General features: G+C 43.8%; 1 protein-coding gene and 1 long non-coding RNA gene across 2 annotated transcripts in view; both read left to right on the forward strand.

The window, feature by feature from the left end:
* The window catches only part of LOC149978890 (uncharacterized), a 699,006-nt gene that overhangs the window by 387,783 nt on the left and 292,053 nt on the right, over positions 1-19,170 (forward strand). The gene's annotated exons all lie outside the window — the stretch shown is intronic.
* LOC110485152 (leucine-rich repeat-containing protein 3B-like) lies at positions 11,154-17,421 on the forward strand. The gene is made up of 2 exons (XM_021556219.3): positions 11,154-11,531; positions 15,469-17,421. The coding sequence occupies exon 2, from the start codon at positions 15,516-15,518 to the stop codon at positions 16,368-16,370; it is 855 nt and encodes a 284-aa protein (XP_021411894.2). The 5' UTR covers positions 11,154-11,531; positions 15,469-15,515; the 3' UTR covers positions 16,371-17,421.

Here is a 19,170-nt window from a genome sequence, read left to right on the forward strand (position 1 = left end):
GCAGTCTCACTTAAACCTTCATGTCCATCACCCCATTTGACCTAGAGACTTGAAACGTTGTATGTGGTTGTCTTTCCTCATGCTGAACACATTTTCTCTGAAGGACCCATAGATTTTCATCAACCTTGAACATTTTGGAAAACCGTTGAAAAACGTATTCTCATGATGAACCATAAACCCAAATAACACCAAATGGTACAATGGTAAGTCTCTAAACTTAACTTGTGGTTGTCTTAGCTGATTAGCGGTTGTTGTCTAACCCGTTGTTGTCTTAGCTAGCTCTCCAAATCAACACATGTGATTGCTTTATGCCTCGCTTTATGTCTCTCTCTAATGTCAATATCAAATCAAATCAAATGTATTTATATAGCCCTTCGTACATCAGCTGATATCTCAAAGTGCTGTACAGAAACCCAGCCTAAAACCCCAAACAGCAAGCAATGCAGGTGTAGAAGCAATATGTCTTGTATACTGTTGTTTAGGATAATTATCATTGTTTTAGTTTACTGTGGAGCCCCTAGTCCCACTCAACATGCCTCAGAGAACTCTTTTGTCCCACCTCCTACACATGCGGTGACCTCACCCAGCATAACTAGTGCGTCCAGAGATGCAACCTCTCTTATCGTCACTCAATGCCTAGGTTTACCTCCACTGTACCCGCACCCTACCATACCCTACCCTACCATTATGCCCTGAATCTATCCTACCACACCCAGAAATCTGCTCATTTTATTCTCTGTCCCCGACGCACTAAACGACCAGTTTTGATAGCCTTTAGCCGTGCCCTCATCCTCCTCCTCCTCTGTTCCTCGGGTGACGTAGAGGTTAATCCAGACACTGTGTGTCACCAGGTGCTTTCATTTGTTGACTTCTGTAACCGTAAAAGCCTTGGTTTCATGCAGGTTACATTCAGAAGCCTCCTCCCTAAGTTTGTTTTACTCATTGCTTTTTTTCCATCATCTATGTTCAGAGTTCGTTCTGTTAGGTGACCTAAACTGGGATATGCTTAACACCCCGGCAGTCCTAAAATCTAAGCTAGATGCCCCCAATCTCACACAAATTAGGGCTAGACAATCTGGACCCTCTCTATCCAAAACTATCTGACACCATTGTTGCAACCCCTTACTAAATATTGTGAAAACTCTGTGCAACCTCTGGTATGTGTTAACTGCTTGTCATCTGTCTGTACGCTTGTTTATTCCATGTGTAACTCTGTGTTGTTGTTTGTCGCACTGCTTTGCTTTATCTTGGCCAGGTCGCAGTTGTAAATGAGAACTTGTTCTCAACTGGCCTACCTGGTTAAATGAAGGTGAAAAGGTGAAAAATATAGAAATTCAACAAACCTGGTCTTCCACGTCAGTTAAAGCAAAATCCTGTATACCCTGCGGTTCTCCAGGAACAGGGTGGCCTTCCTCTGGCCTAGGTGTTGAATGTGCCCAGGGAGACAGCAACCTTCCCTTGGTCCAGGGCCAGCTCGGTCTCTCTTGACCTCTTATTCGGCCAGTCCAAGCAGATTATTGTTGGTTCAGATGGTGACGAAATCAAAATAAGCACAAAAATGAAAAATACAAAAGGCATGGCCAAACTAAAGACTAAAAAGCAAACAAAAAGCCTCATGGCCAATGGTCCCTTTCATTTTTTGGGGGGCACCACACAAATTTTAAGTCTGCAGAGCTCAAACTTGGACGTTGTGAAAACTCTGTGCAACCTCTGGTATGTGTTAACTGTTGGCCGACTCTTTTCAATTTAAACTTATTTTAGAAGAAGTAGTGACTTGGGCAAGGGTGCCAATACATCTGACCATGTCTGTACATTCATCGCAACCCATGCTGCTGTTTTCGCCAACCTTCTGCTAGATATTATCAGTCCTTTTCAGTCATGCAATATTTTTTAAAGACCAGTGTTTTACATTGCAGAAGAATTTGATAGCTTTACGAATTCTGAAATGTAGATGTTGAGTACGGTGTTGTTTCTCTCCATAGCATCCATAGTCCCCATTATTGCCTCTGGCGCAATAGGTGGGCTACTGCTCCTGCTCCTGCTGCTGCTCATTCCCATTAATGTTTAGTCTTGGAGGAAGATACGCAAGAGAGAGCAGACTTTTACGATAAACCCAAGAGAATGGAAGTTCTAGCTCCTCTTATCAGGATTTGCAAGGTTTGCAAAGCTCGCTTCATGTGAAGGTGGAGGGGAGAATATGACTATGAGGAAGATGACAACATATAGGCAAACTATGAGTGAAGGCCTTGTAATAGGCATGTTGATGCAGAGATATTGGTGACAGGAGAGGCTTGAAAGGTTAGCTTTGTGAGTTGAATGATATCAGGGCTTAAAAAAAAAAAACTTTTCATCAAAATGTTTCAGTTGGTCGATAAGAGTAAAGGCTTTGTTTGAATTTCAATGTAAAAAAAATGTGTGTGTACGATTTCTAGTTGTATTCTTGTCAGGTAATTAAATGAGTTTTCTGACTTGACTAACACATCTATTGATCTTTTTTTGTTATCTTTTTTTAATACGTATTATTTACTAGAGATTCTAAAGAGTGATTTTATTGATGCATTGGCTGAACTCATTGAACATAATATTCGTTTTAAAACATTTTCCACATGAAATATTATACAAATATTAATGCTTTAGACTAATTCTTCTATAATATTCTGTGTGCTGTCAAATAATAATCCAGGTAGAACGCTTTTGGGTTCCTTGTAGAATCATCTGTGTAAAGGGTTCTATCTGGAACCAAAAAGGGTTCTTCAAAGGGTTCTCCTATGGGGGGGGTTTTCTGGCAAAATGCAAATACATTGTACTGTATGTATAAAATCTATCAATAATTTGATTTCTGTGTACATTTTAGATTACTGTGTGTGTGGCTTTAAAGAACATGAAATCCAAGCGCAAAAGTTCTGTTGTTGTTGTTGATGTGAGACTTCACAAGATGAACAGAAATAGTTTTGAATATATGTGGAGATTTAAATACTGTACAACTATATAGTCAACATTTAGAAATAGATCTCTGGATGCAGGAGGCCAAAACCGACCCTGACCGACAACTTTCATTTTGAAGAAACCTATAAAGCAGAGGATGTGATTAATGCAGGTCTTATTATATCCACTAGGGAGAAATGTTGTCACATCATTCATTATGTCAAACACACTACATACTGTACACACTGTGCAATCTCTCTCTCCCAACTTCTCTCTCGCTCACACACACACACACACACACACACACACACACACACACACAGGGGTCCTCCAAATTAGCAACCAAGTCATCGGTGCAGTGGCCGACATGCAGCAGCGAGCCAGCCTCCGAGCGAAACCCATTCTTGACTGGTGTTAACATTTATTAATTTATTGAGGCTTTTCTTCTCCAGCCTTGCTGACACACACTGTCTGGAGCACAAACAGCTTTACTAGGTTGAGAGAGAACAGCAGACAAGAAGAAAAGACGGCTGCCTAAAGACAAGGATCCCAACTGGAGCCACCACAGAGAGACAACCATATTGCTCTTCCATACTGTTTGCCAGGGACAAGAATTCGTCCTTGGCATTTTATCCACACCAGCCCCGTCTACTGCTCGCGCTGGTTTGGAGCCCAAACCCGATCAGCCACTGCCCTGACAAAATCAGAAACCTACATCTTCACCAGCCTTGAGCCTTCTGTCTGATATTCAGCATCCACTCTGAGACATAACATTGGTAGCACAGTACAGTGTTTCTCAACCATTTCTGTACCAGTGACTGGCGAGACATGATCCTCCTCTTTTTTAACAAGCTCATATTTAAAACAAATACAATATGTAAAATCCCCACTGGAGATACAACTCACCACTATAACTGTGCCTCTGCACTGGCCATTGTGTTTGCCTCCTTGTTATGGTGTCTATCTGTCTCCGCATCTTGTCTGCTGTCCCTCTGTGCTTTTTCTTGTTCTCTGTCTGCCTGTCTGCTTAAACCTTATACCGTACATTATAAAAGTCAAGCTAATGATTTAGAGCTCTATTCAATCAGATCTGCTTTGGCCAACCTCCTCATAGCGGTTGTTTTGGCGGTGTTGGGGTGGTACTGTTTTAGAGCTGTCAAATCCACAAGCGGCTCCTGGTATTATACCTAAAGCGGACATTGCCATTGTCTGCACAGTCGCAATAAGATAAATCCCATGTGTACAATTTCGAACACTGGAATCTGAGATGTAAATCTACACCTCGATTAAGCTGATACATTATTTTGCTGAATGATTTTGTATTTGAGCAAAACGATTTATATGTAGCCTACACTTTCTCGTTCTGAACTTCAAATGCGAGTGGGAGGGGTGTGGCTTTGTGACAATAATCAAGAGCAGCTGCTCCCCGATTTGACAGCTTCAGCGTTTTACACCTCCGACACCGACAAAACATCAGCTATGAGGCAGTTAACACTTTATCTGATTGAATCTAGGCCTTAGGCTATATTGCAAATGAGTGCATATCATGTGTTCACCTGAATCAACACCTATCCTAAGTGTTAATTACTATTCCAGGCCTCCAGACTATCATCTTCCACTGATGTCACTGGTGCAACTTACTATTACAGTTGGTGGCACCAGCCCATGATTTGGTTGGACCCAAATCACAAGTAATTATCTTATATAGACACTCATAGACTACTGAGGTATTCATGAAATAAGTGGTTTCGTCCAACTTGTCCAAGTAGGAATGCAAGTTTCAAGATATTTTGATGTGCAACTTATAACCCAGTGACTGCCATGATTTGTGAGTTCACAATTAGACTATAGTTGCTATATTTTACTGTCAGAATAGGTCTCCAGAATTTCCTGCTTTATTTTTGTTCAATAGAGATCAATTACATATGCACAGTGCATTCGGAAAGTATTCCGACCCCTTCACTTTTTCCACATTTTGTTAGGTTACAGCTTCATTCTAAAATGAATGAAATTATCATTTTTTCTCATCAATCTACACACAGTACCCCATAATGACAAAGTGAAAACAGTCTTTTAGAATTTTTGGCAAATTTATTCAAAATAATTTTTAAATGCAAGAAGTTTGGAACCACCAAGAGACTCTTCCTAGAGCTGGTTGCTCAGCCAAACTTGGCAATCGGGGGAGAAGGGCCTTGGTCAGGGAGGTGACCAAGAACCCAATGGTCACTCTGACAGAGTTTCAGAGATCCTCTGTGGAGATGGGAGAACTTTCCAGAAGGACAACAGTCTTTGCAGCACTCTACCAATCAGGCCTTTATGGTAGAGTGGCCAGACAGAAGTCACTCTTCAGTAAAAGGCACGACTGCCCGCTTGGAGTTTGCCAAAAGGCACCTAAATGATTCTCGGACCATGAGAAACAAGATTCTCTGGTCTGATAAAACCAAGATGGAACTCTTTGGTCTGAAAGCCAAGAGTCACGTCTGGAGGTAATCTGGCGCCATCCCTACGGTGAAACATGGTGGCAGCATCATGCTGCAGCAATGTTTTTCAGCAGCAGGGAGACTAGTCAGGATCAAGGGTAAGATGAACGGAGCAAAGTACAGATCCTTGATAAAAACCTGCGTGCCCAGAGTGCTCAGGACCTCAGACTGGGGCGAATGTTCAACTTCCAACAGGACAAAGAACCTAAGCACACAGCCAAGACAATGCAAGAGTGGCGTCGGTTCAAGTCTCTGAATCTCCTTGAGTGGCCCAGCCAGAGCCTTATCGAACATCTCTGGAGAGGCCTGAAAATAGCTGTGCAGTGATTATCCCCATCCAACCTGACAGAGCTTGAGAGGATCTGCAGAGAAGAATGGGAGAAACTCACCAAATACAGGTGTGCCAAACTTGTAGCGTCACACTCAAGAAGACTCGAGGCTGTAATCGCTGCCAAAGATGCTTCAACAAAGTACTGAGTAAAGGGTCTGAAATCTTAGTTAAATGTGATATTTCAGTTTTTTAAACCTGTTTTTGTTTTGTCGTTATGGGGTATTGTGTGTAGATTGATGAGGGGAAAAAGCATTTAGTCCATTTTAGAATAAGGCTGTAAAGTAAACACCATGTGGAAAAAGTCAAGTGTTCTCAGTCAACTTACCTGTTAAAATTGGGTTTAATATAAAATAAGATTATGTGCACTAACTAATAACATAGGCTAATTCATTTGGGTTTCAACATCTGAAGACACGTTGCTTAATTGCTGTCTCTAAGTATAGTACCCACTGCTAGTAGCCATGTATTCATCCAAAAGAAATTGAAATGTCCTATAATAGACGTTGCAGTTGTAGGCTACTACCCATGACCTCCATATCTCAAATATCTTGGTTGTCAAATAGATGCTACTGAGATGAATATTGAGAGTTGAGAAATACATAATTATACCTACCGAAAACTGAGGCCCTCCTCTCTTCGACAAGGGGACGAATCTTGTTGTATGTTTAGAATATTTTTTTTCTCTCTCTCGAGCGCATGGTGGGAGAGGAGAGTGGCTCGCTCATTGCAGCAACAGGCCCCAGTGAGGGCACAGACACATGGGGAGAGCGGACACTTTTGTTACAGGAACCGTGATGATAATGCACTTTACTGTTTGACCAAATCCCGGTTTTAGACACACAAAATATAGAATGTTTTGAGTGAGGTGACAATGTAGAATATGCTCTTCCTACGTTTACAGGCACCGTTTCTGGGGGTTTTCAGCCCATGATCTGTCTAACTGATGACAGAGTCGGAGCAGGTCTCTTTGCTGATGTAGAATATGACTTTGAATGTAAATTTGTGTGACCTCAGCCTATGAGAAAACCCGGCCCGGCCCACCTTGGTCCACTGATCATCCAAAAGGTCATTATAGAGTAGTATAACAGAGAAATTGCATAAATGTCTTTTAAAAATACATTTTCTAAGGCCCGTGGGCTGCCGGCCATGTCATCCTTTTCATTATTACATTTTTATATATAAAACATATTTCTGTGTGTGTCAATTTCGATTGGAAATCAATTGTTTGGTCCCCACAAGGATAGTAAAACAAATGTGTGTGTGTGTGTGTCTTCTCCTGAGTGTCATTGATTATACCTGAGTGGGTGTATGTGTGAGCCTGGCAACAGGTGTGTGGAACCTCTATGTGTGAGGTCACCTGTCAGCCAGCAGCACCCAGTAAAACTAGCTGTGCCTGGCTTAGAAGCTAACCAGGGCTGACAAGGGACAGGGGGCAAGGCATCAGGGCTGAAGACACACACACCAGGTGTGGAGACACCGTGCAGCTTTAATGAGCTTCCTTTCTAAAACCATCACACTCCTCCTGCAGTCAGAGGAGAGGCCTGACGAGGCATGCTGAACACTGGACGCACACTAGTCAGGGAGAGTTGGGCAGAGATGGAAAATGTAAACTGCAGCCTGGTCTGGTGTCTACTGTCTATATAGACAGACATGTACACACAAAGCCTCAGCCGAAACATAACGAACTTCACTTCAGAACATTTTCTCATATTGCCTTGAACTTTCCTTTCCCAAGCATAAAAAAAAATACTTAACATTATTGAGTACTGCATTCCATGCTGGCACTCTAACACAATGAACGGTAGATTACAAAAAAGAGATTACTTGCGGGCAATCTAGCGCAATGGCAGAAAGAAATGGATTGCTTTTGAGGAGTGTTGTGAGGACAAACAGAGCGTTGTGAGGACAATCGGAGCGTTGTGAGGACAATCAGAGCGTTGCGAGGACAATCGGAGCGTTGCGAGGACAATCGGAGCGTTGTGAGGACAATCGGAACGTTGCGAGGACAATCGGAGCGTTGCGAGGACAATCGGAGCGTTGCGAGGACAATCGGAGCGTTGCGAGGACAATCGGAGCGTTGTGAGGACAATCAGAGCGTTGTGACAGTGTGTTCTTGAGGGGTGAGAGACAGAGCATCGGTGTCCTCTCAAAGCAAACTTCCACCCTGACGACCTCTGTGACATTCGTTTGTCTTTAGCTCCCTTACGGCTCCCCATTGCAGCTGCAAACCCTGGCTGTGTCTCAAAACGTTACTCGCCAGCACATCCTTGAATTAGAGAAGAGGATTTAAGGTCCCTCCCCCAGGCCTCCTCCTCCAACGAGCTTTGTAAGGAATTGAGGAAACAAGGCTTGAGGAAGCAAGTGAGAATTTGACAGCTCTCTCCATTCCCCTCTCCCGCGCCCCATTTTCCTCAACACGCTCCTCTCTCTCGCCCTCTTTCCCTTCCTCCCCCCCTCTCGCTCTCTCTCTCTCTCTCTCTCTCTCTCCTTCCCTGCCTTTCACACCCTCTCTTCTGAGGTTATTTTCAACCCCTTTAAATATATTATTGTCTCGCTACTCTGTACATGTGCACTCCTTCTTATGTAATTATATTGTCCCTAACCTTCCTTTAGTCACACTTCTATCTCTTTTATCAGTAAGTATGCAGAGCTGCATTCAATTGTTTTTTCATCCTCATCCTTCTTTTTTTCTGTTTAATGAGACAGGTGAAAGTGAGTCTTCTCTCTCTCTCTCTCTCTTCTCCACTATACTTAATGGATATCCTCCATAAACACATTTTCAATTCTTCTACATTTTGGAGATTCCTCCTTCAAGCAGGGTGCTCTTTCCTAGAGATGATAGCCTTTGAGAACAGAGTCTCATAGCTTACAATTGGACTCTTTAGGCCTATTTTACGATGACAGACAGTGTAGCTGAAGGTCGACTTATTCTCATGGCCGTAACTCCATATTATTTTTGTCAGTCTGGGCCTCAAATTACTGTTAAGTATAATAGTAGAACACACAAGGTGCAATTTCAAAACTTAGTTGTACATCATCGGTTATCCTCTAGTTATACTGTGTGTCACTCACTGACTCAATTAGCCCATGCCATTAACATGTATAAGATTGGTAAATTAGTCTAGTTAGTCTAGCCAGCTATCTCAACTTGTAGTAATCATGGCCGTATTACCGACCCGGCACGCAGGGCACGAGCCCAGGGACCCTGGTCTCCAGGGAGCCCCCATTGATTTTGCTAGTCACTCTCACTCAGATACCATATTAACATTGCATAAGTTGCGCCAAAATATGTAGAATTGCAGGAAATGAGCTGTAAAATTTAAAAAATGATGTTTACTTTGTGCTATTAAAATACTTTTCCCGCTAACAGATCCCTCTGTACGTATTACATTAAAATATAATTTGTAATCCCCGGTTTTAGCAGATATCTGTAGACTTCGAGTCATTATGCTTACTGCCAGTTAGCATTGGCTGCAAAACTCACTTTAACTTCTTTCATACTGGACACAGACGTAAAAATGATATCCACAAGTTCATCTGACTCTGGGGAAGTAGATCAAGGGCCTCCCTCTTCTTAGGGATAGCCCTCTTTTTTTCAATTTTCGCCTAAAAGGACATACCCAAATCTAACTGCCTGTAGCTCAGGCCCTGAAGCAAGGATATGCATATTCTTGGTACCATTTGAAAGGAAACACTTTAAGGTTTGTGGAAATGTTAATTGAACGTAGGAGAATATAACACAATAGATCTGGTAGAAGAAAATACAAAGAAAAACATTTTTTTTCTTCTACCACCATCTTTGAAATGCAACAGAAAGGTCAGACATCTAGCCATCACTCTGGTTGTAATTCCGATGGTGTCCAGAAGATGGCACCAGTGTATGTGCAAAGGTTCAGACGGATAACTTAAAGTATGAGCAAACTACATTACATTTAGTGTGAAGTCATCCAGGTACATTTGGGCAAATCATGAATGAGACATTTGCATTCACATTATATTTTTCTGCAAGTATATTGTCAAATCTGTGTACTTGGACTCACTTGTTTTGTTGTTTTGCAGCAGCAGTCTTCCAACGACCTTCCACAATCCCACCCCCACCAACTGAAGGCCCCGTCAACTGAACTCCATTCTCCCAGCGGGGGTTTCGATGCCAGCAGCCCAGCATAGGGCAACCTGTCATCAGCATCTTGTCACATCTGCTCCTGCTACGCCCTCTGGTGTTCATCCGGTGTCTTCTTGACCTGCAGTTACTCCCCCTGTACTCCCCTCTCTCTCCCTCTCTGTGTGGTTGGAGACAGATGTGCTGAAGTCAGAGCAGATCCCTACCAGCTGCAACTCGTTCCATAATCAAGACCTCTACAAATACTCAGTCCTGCCAATTCCACTCTGCCAAATTGTAATCTCTGCTCAGTCAGTTCATGATTCTAGCCATTTACGCAAGATCTTGTTACTCTGCTGTGCCTGTTTCCCTGCCTGACACTGTTTATTTTCTCATTGCAGTCTCTGGCTCCTGTTCCACATTACACCACCCAACTACCTTGCTCTGGATTTTACTCACCACCACTACCTTGGATTCCCCTCAGGACCTGTTTCCCCTGTTCTACTCAGCCAACTCCAACCTCAGTCTGGTTTTTCTGCAACTCATCCAAGCTTCCCTGGATCTGCACTCCATATCTCTCTGTGTAACAATAAATATTTTGGTTCATTCATCCCTGTTTCCTCATCTTGGTCTGCTCTTGGGTTCCCTTGTGTCGCTCCACTTAACACATCTGGTTACACAAAGCATTCCTTGGAGATGAGGCCTACCCCAAACTATTCATTACAATTGCATTTAGTCTCTGTTGTCATTCAGTTAATCCTGTAGTTCAAGTGAAGTAGAGTTAGTGTCAATAGTCAGAAGCACTCATTGCATATAGACGTAGGCCTACACTCATAGAAAAATGGGTTCAGAAACGTTTTTTCGCCTGTCGGTATGGGAGAACCATTTTTGATTCCAGGTAGAACTATTTTGTGTTCCATGTAGAACCCTCTGTGGAATGGGTTCTACCTGGAACAATGGGACAACCGAAAAACCCTTTTAGGTTCTAGATATCACCGTTTTTCTACTTGGAAGCACTCAGATATGGTCTATAATTTGGATAGTCAGCATTTTGTAGATTATTGTTATCTCTGAGATTGTATCTCTAACAATCCCCCATTAGCAAGTACTAATTAGTCATTAGTAGCCTACTTCACATGTGACCATAGGCTATTGTATTGCTCGGATAATTGTTCAGAAAACGTAATTCTGCGCAGGTCATTTTAGCATTCTCAGCCTTTACACACGTCCCTTGAAGGCTGCGCATGACATTAATCATGGAAAGGTTTCCAGCCTCTCAGAAGTCACGATGTGGGTTGACGCGCACAGCAGAGCGCACAGCGCAGCAGTAACCATCTACTGTAGCAGGTGGTGTATGTGTGGTGAGGAGATTTTATGCTTCAACGCTCCTGTGCCTGCGTATGACGGCTTGATATGACAATTTTAAGACAATAATAGGTTACGCTTTGGTAACGGATCAAATTGTCCCTCTTTATATTTACAGTCGTGTTTATTTCAACTAGATCGCGGGGAGCGGAGAGGCAACAACTATCGGAATTGAATGCTGGTAAGCAGGCTCCAGTCCATGGGGTTGTGACGCGGATTCTCCGGCTGCGCTGAATTGCAAGCGGGTACTGTAAACGCATTTGAGATATGGACGCTGTTCTGTGAAGCATGCTGACAAATGTTCTTCTCCCAGACAACAAAAGCTGAAGTGGTAAGAAAGCTCTTATGTTTGCCAGCCTTGCATTTGCATCTGATTATAGAATGAATACATATGTCCTTTATATTGTTGGGGACCTTTTCATTTTCATTGTCATGTTGGAATATTGAGGTGTATTTTCCAAAAGCATATCTCAGGGGGATATGATATGCTTTTGTAAACTACACCTCAATATTCCATCATTAATAAGTTATGTAGGGTATCCCTAAAACACCTCCAATTTCGGTCAGTGGCCCAATGAATTCATAATAGCCTACTGTATGTGCCAAAGGTTCATTCCTTGCAGAGGATTGTTGACGTCCTGCACTTTGCAGAATGCATCAATTTATGTATTAAGTTCCCACATTTTGAATGTTTGAATGTATTAGAACTGTGTCTGCAAGAGGTTTTTTGTGTGATGCCTGGCAGTCCGGCTGAAAGGAACTGTATACAAGAAACGATTCAGAGAAACTAATTCACATGCAAAACAAATGTTTAGAGTTACTTTAGCCAAAGTTGCTAACATCATGTACTAGGAACAAGCTGAATACAGGTTTTTCCCCAGTATTCCTGCAATAACACTTCTATGCTGTGTCCACTGTGGAAAAGGGTTTTCTGTCTCGTGGCAAGCCTCGAGAGTCAGTTTCTTCTATTGCATGAACGCTCCGTCGCACAAAGGTTAACCGTGTGAACGTCAAACCAATGACTAGAGAATATCCATCGCTGCACCGAGGAGGAGGAGGGAGGAATCAGGATAGGATAACAGCATGAGGCTTTCCTTCGCGTGATAATTGCAAGTTCCCCCATATCACTTACTGGGAGGATAGTCTGATCTAATGCATTCAAATGTTCTTCTTGTAGTCAGACAGCGAGTGCACACTGTACACCAGGCCCTGTGGTATTTTTAATATACATTAACAGTTTATACAGTGGTACATCATCTTTTCTTATTGCAGGACTCAATAAGTAACTGAGGGAGTTTATATTCAATACTATCTTGGCTATATAGTGCTAAGTCGTTAGGAAAAAAACTGATGTAACTGAGCAAATTAAATATTCTCGCTCACACTGGGGCGGCAGGGGAGCCTAGTGGTTAGAGCGTTGGACTAGTAACTGGAAGGTTGCAAGTTCAAACCCCCGAGCTGTCGTTCTGCCCCTGAACAGGCAGTTAACCCACTAGGCCGTCATTGTAAATAAGAATTTGTTCTTAACTGACTTGCCTAGTTAAATAAATAAAATAAAAAACACACTGCCGCACACTGTAGTACACACACAGTCACACAGTATATCAATCCATTCCACTTAGATCATGGGGGGTCTATTGTATTGTTTGGAATTAGTGGTTGTCAAGTTAAATGATCCGTCGTATGATGCTCTCGTCATTTTCTTTATTAGGTTCTCTCCTCCTCACGCATTCAGCAGAACCCCAATAAACCAGACTTTGACCTGCTGTGACAGGTAATGCAGCTGTTATATGGTCCAGATGTAACAGTACAAATTTAGACCGTCTAGGGACCTTCTGCACACATCAACAGTCACCCTCGAAGCATCGTTACCCATCGCGCCACAAAAGCCGCGGCCCTTGCAGAGCAAGGGGAACTACTACTTCAAGGTCTCAGAGCAAGTGACGTCACTGATTGAAACGCTATTTAGCGCCCACGCTAACTAAGCTAGCCGTTTCACATCCGTTACACTGACACTCGGCCATCCCTCACCCTGGCTCTGAGGAGACTGTGTGCGAGACGCAGTCCTTCTTATTGAGCCGTGGCTGCCTTTTGTAATGTGACTTTAAGAGCCACTCTTAGATTATGTCATTTGTAAACCAGCCTAAGTGGAGTCCGTCTGGTCAGATAGAGCTAATTTACCAGAAGCTGAACGAACGGCCAGATAGAGTACAGTTTCAGTACATTATGCCCGTATGCAACAGGCAGATCTGATGGGATGGGAGCCAGGTTGGATACAAAGATGCCAGTTACTGTTTTATTTATTTTAAGTTATCATTATATAGCTTTTTGTAAACATTTTTGTACACTGGTTGAATACTTTAGGAAGAATATGTTTACATTTTTTATGTGCAAGATTTACAATTATGAAGAGAATGAATCCATTAAACCAACCTAGCCTACGACCAAAAAAGCTCTCGTAGGCAGACCTTTTAGGCCAGGGTTTTCCTACCTGGCATCTTTGTATCCAACATGGCTCCCATCCCGTCACATCTACCTGTTGCATACAGGCATCATGTACTGTAACTGTACTCAACAGGCTGTGATTATTTGAATTGGCTCTGTACAAAGTGCTAGGGCAAAAACCAAAACGTGCACCCAGGGTGTCCGAGTTTGTGAAACCCTGCTCTAGACTACAGTTGTGTTGCGGTGAAACGGTGAGCGTCCCGTCCAACTCATAACACTTTCTCTGGGGTTTTGTGCCAGTGGAGAAACATATTCTATGCGGTTTAGAGAGGATTGGTAAAACGATACTGGACTGTGGCATTTACTGCGCCTCAGCCTGCCTCAGACAGCGCTGCTCAAGAGTCTGTTACCTGAGTCGGGTCTCAGTGAAAAGTGGGTTTCCAGAACCGATGGGCCCGGAAACATTACATTGATTGACCCAAAATGTACTTACACTAAATGACCCAAAGATGACCTACTTACCGCTGCAGACATAGGCTACATCCAAACAGACTCAGCCCTAGATTCAATTCGTTCCAGCATTAGGGCTCTATTACAGCGTGATTGAAATTGAAATGTTAGCAGAGACTGCATTCCCGGTAGGTGTGCATATGTCGGCTCGAACGGAAATGCCCTTCACTTTTCTATCACACAATCTGGAACGCTTCAACGATACAGATTGAATGGAGCCCTTAACCCGTAACAACCGCCGACTGCATAGCAGTTTTATTACTTTTGTTTAGGCGACGTCGGAGGTGTAACTGTGTTCGGAAGCAGTCAAATCGGTGAGCGGCTGCTCTTGTCGTCATTGTCACGAAACCACACCTGTCCTTAAATCCCACCCGTGTTAGAAAGTTCAGAACGGGAAAGTGTAGGCTCTATAGAACAGACACTCAAGTTTAAAATCATTAAATGAAAGGAGGGTTGATATCAGCCCGATCGAGTTGTAGATTACAACACACAGTGTTGGAACTTGTAGCAATTCTGCATGGGATTTCTACTAATGCAACTCGGTGCAGCCAATGGCAATGTCCGCCATAAGTATAACGCCAGGAGCCGCTTGCTGACTCGACAGCTCCAGACGTAGTTCCACCTCTGACATCTCCGAAAACAATAATGCTGCTATGCAGTTGTCGGTTATTGCGGGTTAAGACAGATCTGATTGAATCTAGCCCATAGCCTACATCCTACATCCTACAAACTGGGTTAGGTTAGGTACTGTAGGATCCTAGAGACCCTAAGACTGAGTTTCAAAGATATTCACTCTGAATCCATTAGAGGCTGACAGTACTTTGCATTCTAAAATAACCATGACCATATATATATTTTGAGAGTCTGTCTCCCTAGTTACACTGGATCAGAGCAGGATTATGGTAATGCAAAGTCACTCCACGGCAATGTTGAAGTGGGACGAGAGAGGAAAAAACATGCCAATCAACGAGAGTTCCATCCCTGCACTGGCAGGAAGCACATTATCTGTCATCTGTACGCACGGATGACGCCGTCGCTGATCTCTATCCCACTCCTCCTCTACACTACAGCTGTGTGTTGTCATTTTCTGTTCGTCATGTCACAAGTGCCAATTCATTACAATTAGCCCAGTCAGGATCAAAGTGGGTTTAAAAATAACACCTGGCACTTGTATGGAAATTCGGATTACTCACACCGAGATGGTTAGGTGTTGCTTCTGCCACACTGATATTAGTGTCATTTGCAATCACTTGTTGTCCTCGTTCCTTTTCTTCATTATTTTCGCTCTGACATTTTTCCTCATTGTCTCTCAGGCCGGCTGGTTGGTGAAGCTGTGACCTATGCAGGGTTGTCTTGGCTGATGGTCCAGGGGCTGTGTCCTTCCAGGAGGGTATGCCTGTATCCCACCATGCCGCTGCTGGCAGAGTGGCTGCTGTGCCACTCCTTGGTGGCATGCCTGTTGCTGCACAGCCTGGCGCTCGGGGCCACCACCGCGGGCCTCCACGGGGCAAACACCGGCTGCTCCGAGAGCTGCTACTGCTCCGAGATGGCCGACGGCGGGAGGGTGGTGCGCTGCAGCAACATGCACCTGGCGGAGGTGCCGCATGACCTGCCCAATGACACTCGCCGACTTTACCTGGACGGTAACCTCCTTACCACCATCCCCGCCGACGCCTTTGCAGGGTTTCCGTTACTCAACGAGCTGGACCTCTCCCACAATGAGCTAACTCAGATGGAGCCGGGGGCCTTTCGGGGTCTGGTCCCCTCTCTCAGGAGCCTGGACCTATCCTCTAACAGACTGACCACCCTGGAGCCCGAGGTCCTGGGGGGCCTGAGGGCCCAGGCCAACCTCACCCACAACCCCTGGCACTGTGACTGCCGCCTCCAGGTGGCTATGCCCCGGCTGGATCTGGAACCGGCCTCACTGGCTGGCGTGGTGTGCCACACTTCGGAGCCCAAGGACGTTGGCATAGATACAGGGGTGCCCTTCATCATGATGGCGGCCGACCTGGACCTGTGCGCAGGGCTCAAGAGGACCACGGACGTGGCCATGCTGGTGACCATGTTCGGCTGGTTCGCCATGGTCATCTCCTACCTGGTGTATTATGTCAGGAACAACCAGGAGGACGCGCGGAGACACCTGGAGTACCTCAAGTCCCTTCCCAGCAAACTGGACAGGCCAGAGGAGTCCTCTAAACTCAGCACAGTGGTGTGAGAAGTAAATTACCAGACCTGGGTCAAAATGCATTTTGTCAGGTACTTTCAAATTCTGGAGAAGTGCCTGATTTAGCTTGATTGCTGTGCAAGGAGGTAGAGTTTGCACTTTTGGGATGATTCTTAGGCAGTAGGTAAGCTAAATCAAGCGCACCTGTAGTATCTGAAAGTATTTGACATATATTTACCTAGGTCAGGTAGAGACACAGGAAATAACAGCCTAACATGTCAAAGGGATCATAAAAGGAAATGCACAAACTTGGAAATAGACCGGGATACTACTGTACTGTACAGGTTTTCACCAGTAATCCATTGGAAACGCAATACCTCACGGTAACATTTCATTCAAACAAATTCACACTCTTTGATGAATCGTCATTAAATGAAGACTCCCCCCCCCCCCCCCCCCCCACATAGCTGTTTGTTATACGAATGAAGGAATTATTTGACACGTTTGTGAATATTCTAAATGTATTTGCAAATCAGTCTGTGTCTTTATGTAAGACACTCTGTATTTGAAAATGATTGAGTTCCAACGAGGTATTGAAATGTTGTCAAATGCATAACTATTTCACAATGGACTGCCGAAGGCACCGTTTTGTTTTTAATCAGGAATGCACGACGTCATCAAATGTCCCCATATTAGTGATGATACTGTGCTTGGCAGTATAACAGAGACTGCATTGTTCGACCAGCATCTGCACTCATTGAATGTTGGATCTTTATTTTCTGGATGAGAAGCCCCATGTAATCATCAAACATTTTCCCAGAAAGAATAAAATCATCAAATGCTCCTTCCTTTTTTATTTTGGCCACAATACCATATTTATTCACAGTTGTATTGTATGTAAATATTTCATTTCACACAAAGTCCGCCTGAACATGTCACCTTTTCATTTATTTTAAATGAACAATGTGTTCATTATATTGAATTATGATATTTGACAGACTGTAGTGCACGATGGCAAAACTAGTTTAGAAATATGAATTGCGCAACTTCAATCAGTGGGTCCAACAAGTAATTGTAAAAAAAAAAAAAAACTTTTAAAAGAGTTCACTGTCTGAAGTCTCATTTCAATTTCCTCCAAGCCTCATGAATTCCTTTGATCTCACTAACGAGTATGTCTTTTAGAACTATGAATCTGCTTTAGGGACAGACTGCACTGAATATGACTTCTGTCACACACACACACGACAGCCACAATGCACACGGTAAAACTCCACACACTCAGGGTGAAATAAAAATGATATAGATTTGATCCTTGCTCACCGTTTGGAAACTGGGCCTGCCGATGGGATCCCCCCTGGCCTCCCACATCATGACGTAGGATGGGAATCAATACAGAATGGTGTTTTCCTGTCCTACTGGAGCTATTAAAACCCTGCCCCTTGACCCTGGTACAGTATCTAGCCACAGTCTGTCCGCTTTCTGTCTATCTTAAGTGCTCATTTGTGGAGGATGGGAAAATGGGGGTAGCCTCTCTCTCTCTCTCTCTGTCTCTCTCTCCTCTCTCCCTTGCATTTATCTGTCATTGTGGAAATTGCAGCTGAGCTCTAATGGCCATGGTGACATACACACCACCAATCTGATACTGAACCCTGAGGGTCAATCATGCACACGCACATGCACACACAAATAAATATAGTTGACATAATTATACAGTATAGCCTGTTCAGTCTTAAAAATGTCAGTCATGACACGGATACATTGCCCTACAGACACGGATACACACCTGTGGCTTATTAAATGTTTGGTCACACCCGTATATGGTCTGATATACCACCGCTTTCAGCCAATCAGCATTTAGGGAACAAACTACCCAGTTTATAAAAGAGTGTATAGCCTACAGCTAAAAACTATCATATTGTTAGTCTGAGGTCTCCTCTTAGCTGAACGTCATTAAACACACTCACTCTCGCTCTCCTGGATGTAAGGCAGGCTTGATAGGTGACATTCAAACAGTGTCCTGGATGTAAGGCAGGCTTGATAGGTGACATTCAAACAGTGTACTGGATGTAAGGCAGGCTTGATAGGTGACATTCAAACAGCGTCCTGGATGTAAGGCAGGCTTGATAGGTGTCATTCAAACAGCGTCCTGGATGTAAGGCAGGCTTGATAGGTGTCATTCAAACAGCGTCCTGGATGTAAGGCAGGCTTGATAGGTGTCATTCAAACAGCGTCCTGGATGTAAGGCAGGCTTGATAGGTGTCATTCAAACAGCGTCCAGGTGTCTGAGAACATCCCTGTTCTCAGACACCACTGTCACTCTGAAACCAGACTCATTGCTCTGCTCCTCAGTTACACTCTGTAGTAAGTGCAAAGGCTTTCTCTCAGGAGAAGGAAACGCAAATCTCTCCCCTTCATTTTTAAATGCTGTGTCCTCTCGGAAATCAAATTGAGGACTCATTTGCGTTGTGTTAGGCGAATAGCTCATACTGCTGAAAGTAGAAGATGGTTATAGGAACACACACACTGCTTCTGAGCTCATATCCAACCCTTTCAGTTACTAAACTTTCTCCTCCCCATGTGTCAGCTGGTTAATTGCAGGTGGAGGGAACAAGTCCTCTCAGTCCATGTCCCTGAATGAGCTTTGGAGTTTCACTGATTACTTCTGCAATGCAACACTCGCTCCATTGTTTACAAAAGGTAGAGAATACGCAGCAGAGAGAATGAAGCTTTGGTTTCTGTCACGACTTCTGCCGGAGTCGTTGCCTCTCCTTGTTCGGGCGGTGCTCGGCGTTCGACGTCACCGGTCTTCTAGCCATCATTGAGCCATTTTTCATTTTCCATTGGTTTTGTC

This window comes from Oncorhynchus mykiss, chromosome 13, assembly GCF_057628025.1.
Source record: "Oncorhynchus mykiss isolate SJ-2025 chromosome 13, ASM5762802v1, whole genome shotgun sequence".
NCBI classification, from domain to species: Eukaryota; Metazoa; Chordata; class Actinopteri; order Salmoniformes; family Salmonidae; genus Oncorhynchus; species Oncorhynchus mykiss.